At 42.7% G+C, this 14289-nt stretch overlaps 1 protein-coding gene across 2 annotated transcripts; it reads left to right on the forward strand.

Moving 5' to 3' along the window:
- Window positions 1-3274: 3274 nt before the first annotated feature.
- On the forward strand, window positions 3275-13726 carry YWHAH (tyrosine 3-monooxygenase/tryptophan 5-monooxygenase activation protein eta). 2 transcript variants are annotated; one of them, XM_086623256.1, is made up of 2 exons: window positions 3275-3378; window positions 13028-13726. In XM_086623256.1, exons 1-2 carry the CDS (start codon window positions 3283-3285, stop codon window positions 13673-13675), a joined length of 744 nt encoding a protein of 247 aa, XP_086479382.1. In that variant the 5' UTR covers window positions 3275-3282; the 3' UTR covers window positions 13676-13726. The 2 variants fall into 2 exon arrangements, with proteins under 2 accessions (XP_086479382.1, XP_086479381.1); XM_086623255.1 differs by having other exon boundaries at window positions 3275-3369; window positions 13019-13726.
- The last annotated feature ends 563 nt before the right edge of the window (window positions 13727-14289 follow it).

Here is a 14289-nt window from a genome sequence, read left to right on the forward strand (position 1 = left end):
TCCCTAAATAAAACATTTCCTTGCTGCAGAGAAGAGGGGGAAGATCGTTTGCTCCAGGGATGAGGATGTTAGTGGCAGGGACTTTGTAGTACCATTGCTTTAGTTCCTTGAGTCTCAGGAGGAGTGCCCTGCTCCCTCACTGCTGCCAAAACAACCAAAGGGGGAGGCTTTCTCCCATGGGGAAAGGCTGGGAGTGGCCTAGGGTAATTTCCTTGTCATGTTTCCTCTTCACCAGTGTGCTTTGTAGCTCTGTCGCCTCAGCTAAACTTCAGCACTGGAGAGGTGCCCTCTGAGACTGCTTTGGTGTCCCCAGTGCCCCTGTGTGGAGCGGAGCAGTGAACGGGAACGGCATTTCAGCAGGAGCTATTTGTGGAACACTGGTGCTGTCCAATAATCAGATATGCCTGTGGAGCAGAGCCACTGCCTTAGGTCACGGTGCAATTTTCAGTACCATAAGTTTCTCCATCTACGAATTCTTGCTGGGTGTGGTCACTTTGCCAGCAGCTCTCAGTCCTGCCTGTGAGAGCAGCAGTTCTGAGCTCCTGCCTGAGCTTTGCTGGGAATCACGGAGCTCTGTAGCGTTCTGTGTGATGCCTGGCATCTGAGCGTGGCAGGGAAAACATGGAGTTAGGCAGCGTTTTGCACCCCATTCAGTGCTCTAGTAAACAGCCTGCTGACCTTGCCATTTCCTTTCTGGTTTTAAGATGTCATACCTCAGGTTGCAAACATCGTAGCAGATTAAAACTTGTTGCCTGAGCTCTAATTTGTTTTCGTTTGTACCTCTATAGATGCGTGGAGCCACTCTTGCGGCGGAAGATGGGGAGCGCTAGGCGCGGTACGCGCAGGAGAACAGAGGTACTCTCCCGCAGACCGTGTGTGTGAAATGCAGTCTTTTCGTCGGCTTTAGGTTACAGCCAGACCGCAGAAATGCTGCATACAAGGTGGCCTTATTTTAGCACTTGCAACTGTTGGATTTAGACATGTATCTGATTTTTAGAGTAATGAGGTTACATATCACCTTGTGGATTCAAGGTTAAGAATTTTTGAGATGCTTTAGACTGAGAAATAGCCATTATACAGGAGCTTCAATTAAAAAAAACCCAAAAGCATTCAATGAGAATGTTTTTGTGCGAGTGTAGATATGTCCGTGTACATTTGGCAGATTAATGCAGATTGTCTGGTTCAGTGGGTGAATAACTGGTTTTAAAAATACTTTGTAATCTGTTTCTCTTGGGAGTCTGAAACTGCTGTACGAGACTAGAAAGCTTTTGGTAGACCTTAAAAATTTTCAGAACTGTTGGAACTCTGCAGACAGACAAATCTCTTCTAAGAAGTTGTTATAACTGCAGAGTTTCCAAACTGGAAAAGTGTATTGGGCATTCTGGCTTGGCCCATCTCTCACTATGCTTGCCTAAGCGTTAGATACATTAAACCCCATATTTTTACATTGAATCATGATTTTTCAAGAATGTGTTCCTGCTGCCTATAGATAAAACTTTATCCTTAGGTAAAATCAATACAAGTTTTACATTAATGATGATAATGAATTAGACTGATACTTGGGATCCATTCTATTAAGGTTTTATATGTCGCTGCCTTCTCTTAGAAGCAGGGACAATAAAATCCCGTGAGGAGAACGGCACCATTTGGCTTGTCAATATGTATGTACAACTGTGCTTCACAGAACTGCAGAGAGCTGCTTCCTGAATGTTCTGGCTATCTCTTTATAACTTGCTATGTGTAATTTTTATCTGTTGTGCTTTACTACATATAGTTACCATTTATTCCCATTTGTCATTATATTTATTTATGTCCTTTAAAAAAATGATGATATTCATCTAGTCCTTTTTAAAACTAGCTGCAGTGTTTTTTTTTTAAATGCACTGAAGCCAGCAATGTTAGAGTTAAGGCTAAAAACTTTTGGCTGACACAATGGACTGGATTTACTCAATTGCAACAGTGCAGGAGTACTGGGGATAGTGCGAGGACAGTGTCATGAGTGAGACTGTCATGAGTGAGACCAGCCTTGGTCCCCTGCCTCTGCTGTGTGCTGACGGGCATTCTGCCCTCTTCCTTGGGGGCAAGAACAGGTGTGACTTAAATTAACATAGGTGCTGCGGTCCTGAGCTGTCTGCTGGCGAGCAAAGCTTTCACTCAGCTGTACGGCAGCTCTCCCCGCATGTGCAGCGATGTTTAAATGCTGGCTGTGGATTGAATAGGAAAAGTTAATCCGTGATTTATCGTGGGAGATGAGTAACATGGATGCCAGCATTGCTGCAGCCACCAGCAGCAGCTGTGTCACTTGTGCAGTGCTTCTCCTTTGAGATGATTTCTATGTGCGGCTGGTACTCTGTCCGTTTGTGGAAGAAGAGCTCGGCGAGGACAGACTGACACACCTGGACAAGTTGAATTTAGTTGCATCTCTTGGGCAGGGCAGCAGAATTGGCCCGTGCCTACCCCCCCCGCTACCAGGAATGTTTCGAAGCAGCTGGGATACGCGATACATCTATTTCCCTGGACGAAGCTCGCGCTGGAGGGCTGCGGTAGCACAAAGCAGCAATGGCGCAGAGGCAGGGTCGGACACGTGCAAGCGGCGCGTCGTTCCGCACCGCGCACAGCCCGCGCGGCGGCCGCGCTCCGCCGGTGCCCACCGCTGGGCGAGGCGCGGCCGCGGGTCCGCGGGGGCAGCTTCGCGCCGTGCCACCCAGCGCGGGCGAGGCGGTGGGCGGTGGCCGAGCCCGTGCTCGGGCGGGGCCGGGGCCCTCCGCAATGCCCGCGCCCACCGCCCACCTCCACCTTTGCAGCAGTAAAATGCAGCACTCGCAGCGCGCATGCGCACCCCCCCAGCCGGCGCCCCGGGATAGCTATTTATAGCAAGTGACGTCACCTAGAAATAGAACGCGGGGGAGCAGCGCCCCCTCCCCTCCCCTGCAGTCCCCTCAGCTCCGCCCCCTCGTTGCCTTCCTAGCGCGCAGGCGCAGGCGGCGGCAGCAGCGCGAGGCGCCGAGCCGGGCGGAGGGCACGCAGTGAGCGCGCGGCTGCCCGCCTTGCCGCGGTCCGTGAGCGCGAGGCGCCAACCGTCGCCTGGCAAGCGCGGCCGGCGGGCGAGCGGCGGCGGAGGCGGCGAGCCCAGCGGTGGGCGAGCGAGGCGCGAGGTGGTGGCTCCCTTTAGATTCCCTGCTCGCACCGCCCGCGCGGTTCGAGGCGCAGACCCCCGCCCCCCCTTGCTCTCTCTCTGAGGGGCGCAGAGTGCCCAGCCCGGCAGCCACCACGGAAGCCGCTATGGGGGACCGAGAGCAGCTGCTGCAGCGAGCCCGCCTGGCCGAGCAGGCGGAGAGATACGACGACATGGCCTCGGCCATGAAGTCGGTGAGTGGGGCTGGTAGCGTGGCGGCTGCGGGTCGTGCCCGGGGAGGAGTGTGTAGGGTGGGTAGTGGCGCGGGAGGGAGGGAGAGGAAGTCCGGGCTGGTCCGAGGCGGAGCTGGGTCCCGGGGAGGATGTGAGCCGCCAGGTCCCACCCGTCGCGGGGAAGAAAGGAGGGCGGGAGCGCGAGCCGGACCGTCCCGCTGGGACACCTCGCCCCGCGTGGGGCGGCGCCCCGCACTGCCTGCCCCGGGGGGAGACGAGACAGGCAGTAGCCGGTCCGAACCGGACCGAGATCCCCCTTTTCGTTTAAAATTCTGCATTGCTGGTTCCCTCCATTCCCTCGCAGCCCTCCCGCTGCCTTGGCCGTCCCTGCCCCGGGGGTGTGGCTGTCCCCATGCCCTCCTCTCCTCTCTCCCCCACTCCGCCAATCCGGCGCGCAGCGCAGCCGTTTGAATGCCGCCCGCCTCTCTCGTCGCGGCGGGAACGCAGCGGATTCTTTCTCCGACCCCCGCTCCAGATGGGGTCCATCCTCGCGCACCGCCCGCCCCTCCCAGTGGGGATGGCGGTTTTGACCTTGGGGTGCGTTTCCCCTTCTAGGGGAGTCCGTGACAGGCAAGCGGTTGGGGCTGCTGGTCGGGTGATCCCACCCGCTGGGGCGGGGGGTGTCTGGGGAAACAGCGCAAGGCAAGAGGAGCCCCTTCTTTTTCCAGATGTTTCTTTTGCCTCGCATTAAAAGGCACGAATAGAGGCCTCGCCCACAAACATCAGCGCTCTGACTCAAAGGTGCTATAGTAGTTGCATCCGGGTGTAAAAGCTGTCCGGTGCACAGAGTACGTGTCCCAGGCTTGAACGTTGCTTTTTTGCCATCTCTTTGTAGGGTTAACATATTCTCAGTACATTCCTTACCCAGTCGAATGGTGACATGTGCTTAAACACTAAGTTACAGTGGCAACCCAGCTCCTTCCAGAACCAAGCAATGAAAATTACTTGTACTGACCTGTCTGTACTGATACATAATAAAATTGCAGAATGATTAAACTTACTATGTCTAGTCCCTTTTTTAAAAACAAAATATTCGTAGAATCTGTATTTTAAGGGTAATGTTAAAGCCAGTAAATGCTTAGCAGTCTTTGCTGTATCTGACTACAGTTGGCTTGTTCTTGCTCATCTGTCCTTTGTGAACACCAAAAGACCCCAAGAGGCATCAGGTTTTTCTTGAGAATGCTGCTGTTTAAAGACACAAGGTGATTTTAGTTCGAAAGAGCAGCTTCAAATGAAGTTCACATTTTTGTTGTAAGAATCAGTCTGTCTAGTCTCGTTCAGGGGCAGTGATGTATGTCGTGTCCCTTAAATGAGGGCAGTAAAAAGGCACTTCTATTGCTGCTGTCGTTCACTTTTGCTATTGTGTCATAATAAATAGTATGACCAATCCAGTTCTAAAGCAGCAATACTTCTGAGTATCTCAATATCAGAGACACGAGATGTTAAAATGAGCTGAATTTTAATGATATCGCTAGAATTCTTGATACATATAGTGTGGTAGTAACAGCTCATTTTATCTCCTGATTCTCTCAATTGCTGATTCTAAAAGATGAAATGGAGAAACCACTAAAATCCACTGGTGCTCTGGAAGACTATTTTTAGCTGTAGTTATTAATAGCTTTTTATTTTTCCAAATATCACTGAACTATAGCGTATGTATGACTCTGAACATATGTGAAACAGAATACAGTTTCTTATGCTTCAGGAAATATGTAAATAAAGTACATGTAACTAGTGTGTTTGTCCAATTGTCTTTTTAAACTGTCCTAATTATTCCAGTTTCATTCATCTAGAGTCACAGTATTCTCATCTGTAGCACTACTGCTCTCATGTAAGTTGTATAATGATGACCTTCTGTAATTGCAAGCTCAAGAACACTTTTTAAGTGAACTGAGTCTCGAGCATTTGTGAAACATTGCATTGTAGATACTTTAAAAATAGAAAAAGTAAAGCTGAATTTAAAAAGCAATAGTTTCCTTATTTTTAAGCTGTTCGTATGCTGTTGCGTACCTGTATTGTAGCATCTGTTGGTTACTTGGCTTTCGCAGTTCATTCTAACGTTGTAATTTCTAGAATGCTCTTCAGCATTTGAAGTTCATTTTGTAGGTCTGAGCATAAGCTCTTATGAAATGTTATGTGGGCTGTCTCTTCTCACACAGCTAATGTTTCCTTCCATTTCAGCAATTGTAAATAGCAGCAATTGAGAGAACTTTATCCATATAGAATAATGCTCAAATGATCTGCTTGCACTTCAGAGATGTTAGACTTCCTTCAACAGGAAATCAGTGTTCTAACTCAGATACCTATTCTCAATGTAGGATATCTTGGTTTGAAAAGTTTCTTTTTTAAAAAATTTTTACATTTCTGACTATAACGTATCTGATGGTTTTCAAAGGTGCTGTACGAAAATTGTGTGCTTCCAGTGTAAATAGAAATCTGAAAGGTAAATTTCAGTTCTGGATATTTATCGCCACACTTTCACAGTACATGTTATAGCCCAACAGCCTGACAGTTACTCCTAAAACGTAAGGTAACAAAGATTATTTTAGCGAAAGCGTATTTGCATTATTTTTGAGACTGCCACTGAAGGAAGAAAAAGTATGACAAGACTGCCATTTCAGCTCACTATAAAGCTGGCGAAACACTTTTTTTTTCAGTCCTATCAGTTCCTTTTAAAGAAAAGCCAGATGAACTAGCCATTGTAGCTTAAATAAGGAAACTACTGCTCAATAATACATTTTTTTGTTGCTGTTAAACTGTTTTTTCTTGGAAACTTTCTAGTATTTTGGCTTATAATGCGTAGTCAGGAGAAGAAAATTAAAATTTCACTTAGTTTGCTGTTATAATTTAGCTAAAATTATTTTAGTAGAAAATACAATCGTATGTAAGTGTGCCTTTACTAAATGGCATTCTTCCAAGGGGTGTGGCATTCTCATTGCTGCTCCAGGATTCCAACTATTTGAAATAACCCTCCACGGTAGGTAAAAAAATTACTTCTCAACACACTGGAAAAATTTGCTTTTAGTGTGTTAAAGATTCTCACTTGATGGAACAAATACTCTAGCATACTGAGAATACAGCATTGAGTACCTTTTGGTTTTAGATATTCCAGAAACGGTTAAACGTTTTAGCTGTATAAACCCATAGTATTTCAGACAGTATTCATCTTCATATGTAGTGCTCAGGAGCTGTACTAATTTTTGTTGCTTTTCTAGTATAGCTACGCAGCAGGTAGTGAGTCATTTGCACTTCAGAATCAGTAAGATGAATCCGAGTTATGCGTCATGTATAATTTTAAAATTAGTTGTGTGAAATTACTACTCAGGGTGAAATAAATTTAAGTCTTGATATGATCTAGGGTCGAAGCAAAATAGCTTGAGGTTCTAGTTTAATTTGCAGACCTTATCTGTGTACATAAATGGACTTAAAATTTTGGGATGTTCCATATTTTGAGTGTTGTATCACCAAGTTCTTCACATCAGGGTCTGCTTTTGGGTTAATGAAGTATGTGTGTGTAGGAGGGGGGAAAGAGATGCCTTTAATGTAAAGAATATGCTCCCCTGCTGCGCGATGACTGCTTTACTGGGGTTTTATACAGTAAATCTGGTTATAGAACTTCCAGTGCTTGATATAAAATACCGAAGCCACACGATGCAAGAAATGAATCTGGTTTAAATTCATTAGCCTGGTTTCTATTTGTTCAAAAATTACAGACTATAAGTTTGTATCAGGAGAGTTTTAATAATTAAACTTGACTTTATACTGGCTCAGGTACAGTCATTTTTGCAGCAGCTTGCTGAGAACTGGCTCTAGCTCTGACTTAGATGCTCTGGCTAACAAAACAGAAGTGTAATCACATACATTCAGTTGACCTGGGTCAAATTCTACTAGGTAGTCTGACAGTGCATCGTAGATCTGCTGTCAGGTGTGGAACCTTCGCTTCGGTGTGTTTTCCGTGGAAAGTAACTCAGCTTGGTATGGCCTGTGTGGGATCACACACATGTAAGGAATTTCTGAGCTGATAACAGTACTGCCATGCTCATCAGCATATATAGTTAGCAATGCCAGGGTTATAGTCAGGATTCCTTTTATATACTGCCTTTTTTTTCCCCTCCCACTAAACAGTGAAAGAACTCTGGCAGAGGAGGAGATACCTGTAAATATTATAGAAATAAAATGATTTAGACTGCATTCTTATAAAAAAATGTATTGTCAGTCTGAAAGAAAACTGCTAGGGGATCATAACCTGTGTGTGCAGTTGCATCGTCTGGCTCAGGACTGAATATAACCCCAAACTTAGGTGTGAGAGAGAGTGCTGTGTTTGCATAAGGAAGGTATAGAGTAATACCTGAGTAAGTTAATACTACTTTGAAGTCATACTACAAATGGTTTTCGTCTTTTAAGTGCTTCTATTTCTCCTAACAGCCATTATAAGAACGTAAAACTAAATTGTAGCAGTCCAAGATCTTTTGTATTAGGAAAGGCTAAAGGTAGAAGGGAAGATAGGAAGAAATAAATTTCCTTCAACATTTCAAGTTTTCTTTTTCTCTATGTCATGCCCATCTGACAAGAGAAACATGTCAATTTTTATCTACTTTGCTAAGGTATCTGAAATAGATAAAACAGTAGATAGCGCCATAAAAGTCACATGCTTTCCTTTGAGTCTAGTTTCTTTTAACGTAGCTGTTACACCAGGGAGGTAGATGCGATTTTTAGATATATCTATATTGAGTATCAGCATCTTTTAGCTAGGATGCGTGATAATTTGCTGTTTCCCTCTCAGCAATCACCAGCTTCAAAATGAGAAGGAAATAGTTTGGGACTAATGAAATAAAAATTAGGGGGAGGGAAATGACACTGACATCCTGAAGCATGTTGAAAGGTGACACTAGAAAGGAACAAACTTCTCTCCGAGCATTGGAAAGTGCTGCTACAGGAGAACAACTAGTGTGAAAGTTCTGGTTTGTCAGTCTGAGTTCCTGCGCTCCACAGTAAAGTAGTTACCAGTTTCTAGATTGAGTTAACAGAATCTGCCAGGGGATATAAATTACGCCTAGGAATAGCGTGGCATTGATATTTAACTGTACCGTATCTGAAAAAATAATTCGCTCTGTGTTTTGAGGCTCGTGGCAGCGCTGTATGTAGTCTCCTGGCTATGATATGTTGTATTTGTTATAGCAGCTGCTCAAAAATTACTTCTGCAAGCCATTTTCAATGGCTTGAAAAACCGAAAAGCTTTATATTTGTATTGCCAGATTTAGTTCCTTTGATACAGTGCTAAAATCTCACTTTGGTAGTTTTAAAACAGATGAAATATGAACGTCCTGTTTTCCTCTACCTAGAAATGTAGAGAACTTGAAGAAACAAAGGAAAAATAACCTGCTTTCAACCATTTCTCAGTTTAACTTTTGGTGGTGGTCTTCAGTATACTGACTTTTTTTGAAACTACTTATACTTTATGCTGGCTTTGTGTAGATTTGTTGTGCCATAGTAACGCTTTGCCATCTGCTGTTAGGGCTTGCGTTTGGAAAGGCAGCATGTTTGACAAACGGAAGTGTAGTTTTAGTTCTACTCTCTTATCCAGAATTTTACAGTTCAGTAATTTTTTTTTTAGTTTGTCACTAATTGTTTAGAAAAATATTTTTGAAAGTCATAGTTTGCAGAGCATATTTTTATTTCTGTTGTTATGTAGACAAAATATACTCATTACCTAAAACACAGTTGTTTTGAGATGGACTTAAGTTAATAGTAGTTGCTGATTCTCCAAGATATATCAGTAACTACTGGTACATCTTAAAGGTAGTAAACATCTAAGCATAGAATCATAGAATGGTTTGGGTTGGAAGGGACCTCCAAGGTCATCTAGTTCCAACCCCCCTGCCACGGGCAGGGATACCTTCCACTACACCAGGTTGTCCAAAGCCTCATCCAAGCTGGCCTTGAACACTTCCAGGGGTGGGGTGTCTACAACTTCTCTGGGCAACCTGTTCCAGTGCCTTACCACACTTAGAGTGATGAATTTCTTCCTTATATCTAATCTAAATCTCCCCTCTTTCAGTTTAAAGCCATTGCCCCGTGTCCTGTCACTACACACCCTTGTCAAAAGCACCTCTCCAGCTTTCTTGTAGCCCTTTACGCACTGGAAGGCTGCTAGAAGATCTCTCTGGAGCCTTCTCCAGGCTGAACAGCCCCAACTCGTTTCAGCCTGTCATCTATAGCAGAGATGCTCCAGCCCTCTCTCTGATGATCTTCGTGGCCTCCTCTGGACTCACTCCAACAACTCCATGTCTGTCTTATGTTGGAGGCCCTGGAGTTGAATGCAGTACTTCAGGTGGGGTCTCAGGAGAGCAGAGTAGAGGAGGGGAGGCACGTTGAATTAGCTTCTCTGTTAATTTTTCGTTTTTACTTTAAGGAATGGTTTCAAGGTAAGTTTAAGACAGTCTTGGGAATTAAGTTGTTCAAAGGTCTAGTGATGACCTGGAATAGTCTCTTAATTAAGTCTCTTGATCTAATCTTTTAGATACTTTTCTGTTTTGATTAAGAAGTTAACATTCTTTTTCCACATATGAACAACTGTTCTGCAGTTAGTCCTGAGAGATGGCTTTTTTTGTTGTACTTTACTTGAATGCATCTTTAGTATTCCCTGCTATTTCTCAATCTTAGTAAGTTTTGTTCGTGTGGTGCTTATTGAGAGTTTCAGCAAACTGCTCGGCCCAAGCTGATGCAGCAGCTAAACCGTAGCTGACGCATCTAAATATATCATGAAGATGCTTCCAAAAGTTACACTGCATTTTAAAGATGGTACTGTAGACATACTTCTAATACTGAGTGTTGAGTAAAGACCAGCCAAGATTACCAGAGTTCGTGCTAGACTTTACAAGATCCTCCCTGTATTAGTGTCATCTTCAGAAATTTTTGCAAATACGCTGTTTGTCTACACTTGCATTGAAATTTGGTTGTGATTAGGGATGGTCAGATAGCTTTTCAGGTGAAGGTTATCTGCAACTGCAGTGGCTTCTGTGCAAGTGGGCTTTGTGAAATGAACTTTTTCAGGGCGGGTGTTGCGATGCGTTTTCTGGAATTAAAAATGAGTAACACCAGAAAAGAGACAATAAACTAGAAAAAACCTTGGAACACTCTTCCAAGGCTAGTGATATTCCTGCAAGATTGTATTTTTAGCTCTTCTAATTGACTGGATGAAATTCGAAAACTGATTGTTTCCCCTTATGTATATACTCCAGCTGTATATCATAGGAAAAATTTAGGGTTCAGGACTCAAAAGTTTTTTGATGATTCCCAGGACATTTGTTATGTACTGTAAAATGTTGTTTTGGTGTTTTGAATACACAGAAGACATTTGTCTGTAGAAGTTTATACTAGAAATTTTAGAAACCACCTTAAGGAGGTAGAAGAAATAATTATAGCAAGTTTTAGGATGACTGCAGTTTTATATTTTTATTTTTTTTTTTAGTTATTGAATATGTAAATACCAGCATTTAGGAGGGTATTTAGTTTGAAGCAGAGGGAAAGGAGTGAACATGAAGGTAGCAGCTAGCTGAGGTTAAAGAATAGACGTGGTAAGTGGAGGAGGATGAGGTGAAAAATGGAGATGATGATGTATCAGGTGAGGAATTAGGATAGCTGTGGTTGTGATTTTCTTGTAGCTTTAATTTCATTTGAATGGAGTCTGGACTGCGAAGCCAAGAGGTGGTGTTTCTGTCACTATTGTCCTGTCTCACTAAGTCTCATCCTCAGTTATTTTTGTGTCTCGTTCACTTTTTCATACTTGTTTTTTATTTTTGTAGGTGATATAGCTCAGTAGCACATTAACAGATAAAGATTTTCTTTTCTATTTTTCTTCAAATACTATAAAGATAATGAAGACAGATGGAGGAAAAGAAAGGATTTATTTGTGTGGTTAAATGATGTTTTAAGTTTTAGCAAAACATTACTGACTCCTTTAAATCAATCACTGTGTGTGAGAACTTGCAGTGAACTTTCAAGCAAAGTCCTCTAGCAGTGCAGAAATGACCAAGTGATTATTAATCTTCTTTGGTGGATTTCTTTATTTTGTTTTTGTAAAAGCAAATGCTGTCCTAATAGACTGTAGGGAACAAAAAGCTCTTAGTTGAGCCCTTGCATCTTCACAGAATTAGTATCTTTACTATAGAAGATTATGTAGGTGGGTCATAGTAGAGGTTGTTGAGGGAGGATTGTTGGGAGGATGTTGAGTGGGAGGTGTGAAGAGATTCTGAAGATAACATTAGAGTTGATTCCTGTGCATTTCACCCTCTGTAGATTGTCTCTAATTGTATTAGACCAGGCAGAGCAGTGTCTTGTGAGTTTGTGAGTTCCTGAGCAGTGGGGAAAAGGCATTTTGGAAATAAAACTAATTGACATAGTATATTTTAAGAACAAAACTTAAATTTGGAAGTAAGCTCTCTTTTACTGTAGCAGTTATAATTCATATAAATTCTTTTTTAGACTTGGAAATATGCATGTTTATTGAATGGTTCACTGGCTACACCAGCAGTCTCAGAATAGTGTAAATGTTTGTGCCTTAATTATTTGTAGTATGTAAGTATTTGGTTGCAAACATTCTGATACTTATCAAGCAATGTAAATTTGCACATTTTAAAAGAAATAGTTACTGAGCAAGGGTAAGTTTACTTTCACACCAAAGTACATGTCTTCAGAATTCTGGTGACGTCTTTTAATGCAGTATGCTTAAAGTAGTGGAGTTAAATTTTCCATCCTAATTCCTGTGAATTTAAATTCATAAACTTGCAAAAGTAGAACAGTTTCAAGTGACTATAAGTCTGATAGGTTTTATTCCCTAAATTAACACAGCAAGTGAATTAGGCCTAGATACAGTATTAGAAGTATTATGCTGCCTTTATCTCAGCTTTTTGTATTAGAAATTTGAAAAGTTGATGGTGGCTTATTTTCTTGATTTTCTGTTCTATTTCTATGCAGTTTCTTTCGTGTCCTGTCCCCGAAATTTGTCTGCAGCCACCAGTTAGCAGAAATCAGGATCACTTTTGTAATACATTGTGTAATTGCTCACTAAGTGACTGAAAGATACTATGAAACACTAATTTCGTTTGTACTATGCAGAGCTTAATCATAGTGACTGCAGCACTTCCATCTCTGCTGTTGAATGAAAGCAAGCAGCAGGGGAAAGAAATGCAAGAAGTCCAACAGTTTCCAGTGTCTGTGCTGTGTTCCAGATTCATAAAACTGGTATTCTAGGTACATTTAAATTCATTGCTAAGTGTGTAGTCTGCATAATTATAGAAAAGACTTCCTAAAAAAACCCGAGCCTTCCTTCTGTGAATGCTTCTCCATTACACAAGCCTGACTCACTTGTATTCAGTGAATGTGCTTTGCAATGGTTTCTAAATACCTTTTCTATTAGAACAGAACTGTGGGGTTTTCACTTTTTTAAGTCTTGACTGCATAAACAGTTTTAAACTTTCAACGTTACAAACTGACTCCTGTCTAGAAGGAATTTTGAATCTTGCCCTTCATGATGGAAGTATGGAGGGGAAGTTTTCACGCTGTTCTCTAAGACAAACCCTTTAAATTTGATCTTTGTCTGTATTTTCAGGTAACTGAGCTGAATGAGCCTCTCTCAAATGAGGATAGAAACCTGTTGTCTGTAGCCTACAAGAATGTAGTTGGAGCTAGACGATCTTCCTGGCGTGTCATCAGCAGCATAGAGCAGAAGACTATGGCAGATGGGAATGAGAAGAAGCTGGAGAAGGTTAAAGCCTATAGGGAGAAGATAGAAAAGGAGCTTGAGACAGTCTGCAATGATGTTTTGGCTCTCCTAGATAAATACTTGATCAAGAACTGCAATGACTTCCAGTATGAGAGCAAGGTCTTTTATCTGAAAATGAAAGGGGATTACTACCGCTATTTGGCAGAAGTTGCTGCTGGAGAGAAGAAGAACAGTGTTGTGGAAGCCTCAGAAGCTGCCTATAAAGAGGCTTTTGAAATCAGCAAAGAGCACATGCAGCCCACTCACCCAATTAGGCTTGGGCTGGCACTCAATTTCTCAGTGTTCTACTATGAAATCCAGAATGCTCCTGAGCAGGCCTGCCTTTTAGCCAAACAAGCCTTTGATGATGCCATAGCAGAGCTGGACACACTAAACGAGGATTCCTACAAGGACTCCACTCTCATCATGCAGTTACTTCGAGATAACCTCACTCTGTGGACGAGTGATCAGCAAGACGAAGAAGCAGGAGAGGGGAATAATTAAAAAAAGCTTTCCTCCGATCCCTCTTTCGTCCACTTCACCATCCCCATCGTCACCAATATTTCCTCGCCACAGTCACACTAAATATCTAGTGCTAAGCATATCTGTATTGTACAGCTGTTCAGATCTGCTGTCCTCTTTATCAAGAAGCAGTTTGAGATGAGTCTTCATGGACACTGATGGATTGATTGGTTTATTGGCCCTATTTATCTTAGTTGCACTTGAGCAGTGCAGAAAGATGTGTAGTAAATGAGGCATTTTTAATTTGCCTGTTGATTGGAAGATATGGGAAAGAATAATAGAAAGTGATTGAAGATAATTAGATTCCAGTTCAAAATTTTTCCATTTGAAATGAGCTGACAGTTCTGTTAAGCAGTACATTTTGTGCATGCAAAGTAAATTAGCCACCTCAAATTTTTTTCAGTCAATGAAAACAGTTATGCTGATGTGAAATGACAACCTTGTTCATCAGTTTACAATAAACTGTTTGAAATGTGAGGTTTCAGTAGCAATTTGTTTTTTTTTTTTTGCCTCTAACTTACGTGCACAGTTTCTTTTAATGCGGTGCATCTACCTAAGAGTTTTGATACTTGTAACCTTTTGCAGTTGTTTTGAAG

Source organism: Tauraco erythrolophus, chromosome 19 (genome assembly GCF_009769465.1).
Source record: "Tauraco erythrolophus isolate bTauEry1 chromosome 19, bTauEry1.pri, whole genome shotgun sequence".
NCBI classification, from domain to species: Eukaryota; Metazoa; Chordata; class Aves; order Musophagiformes; family Musophagidae; genus Tauraco; species Tauraco erythrolophus.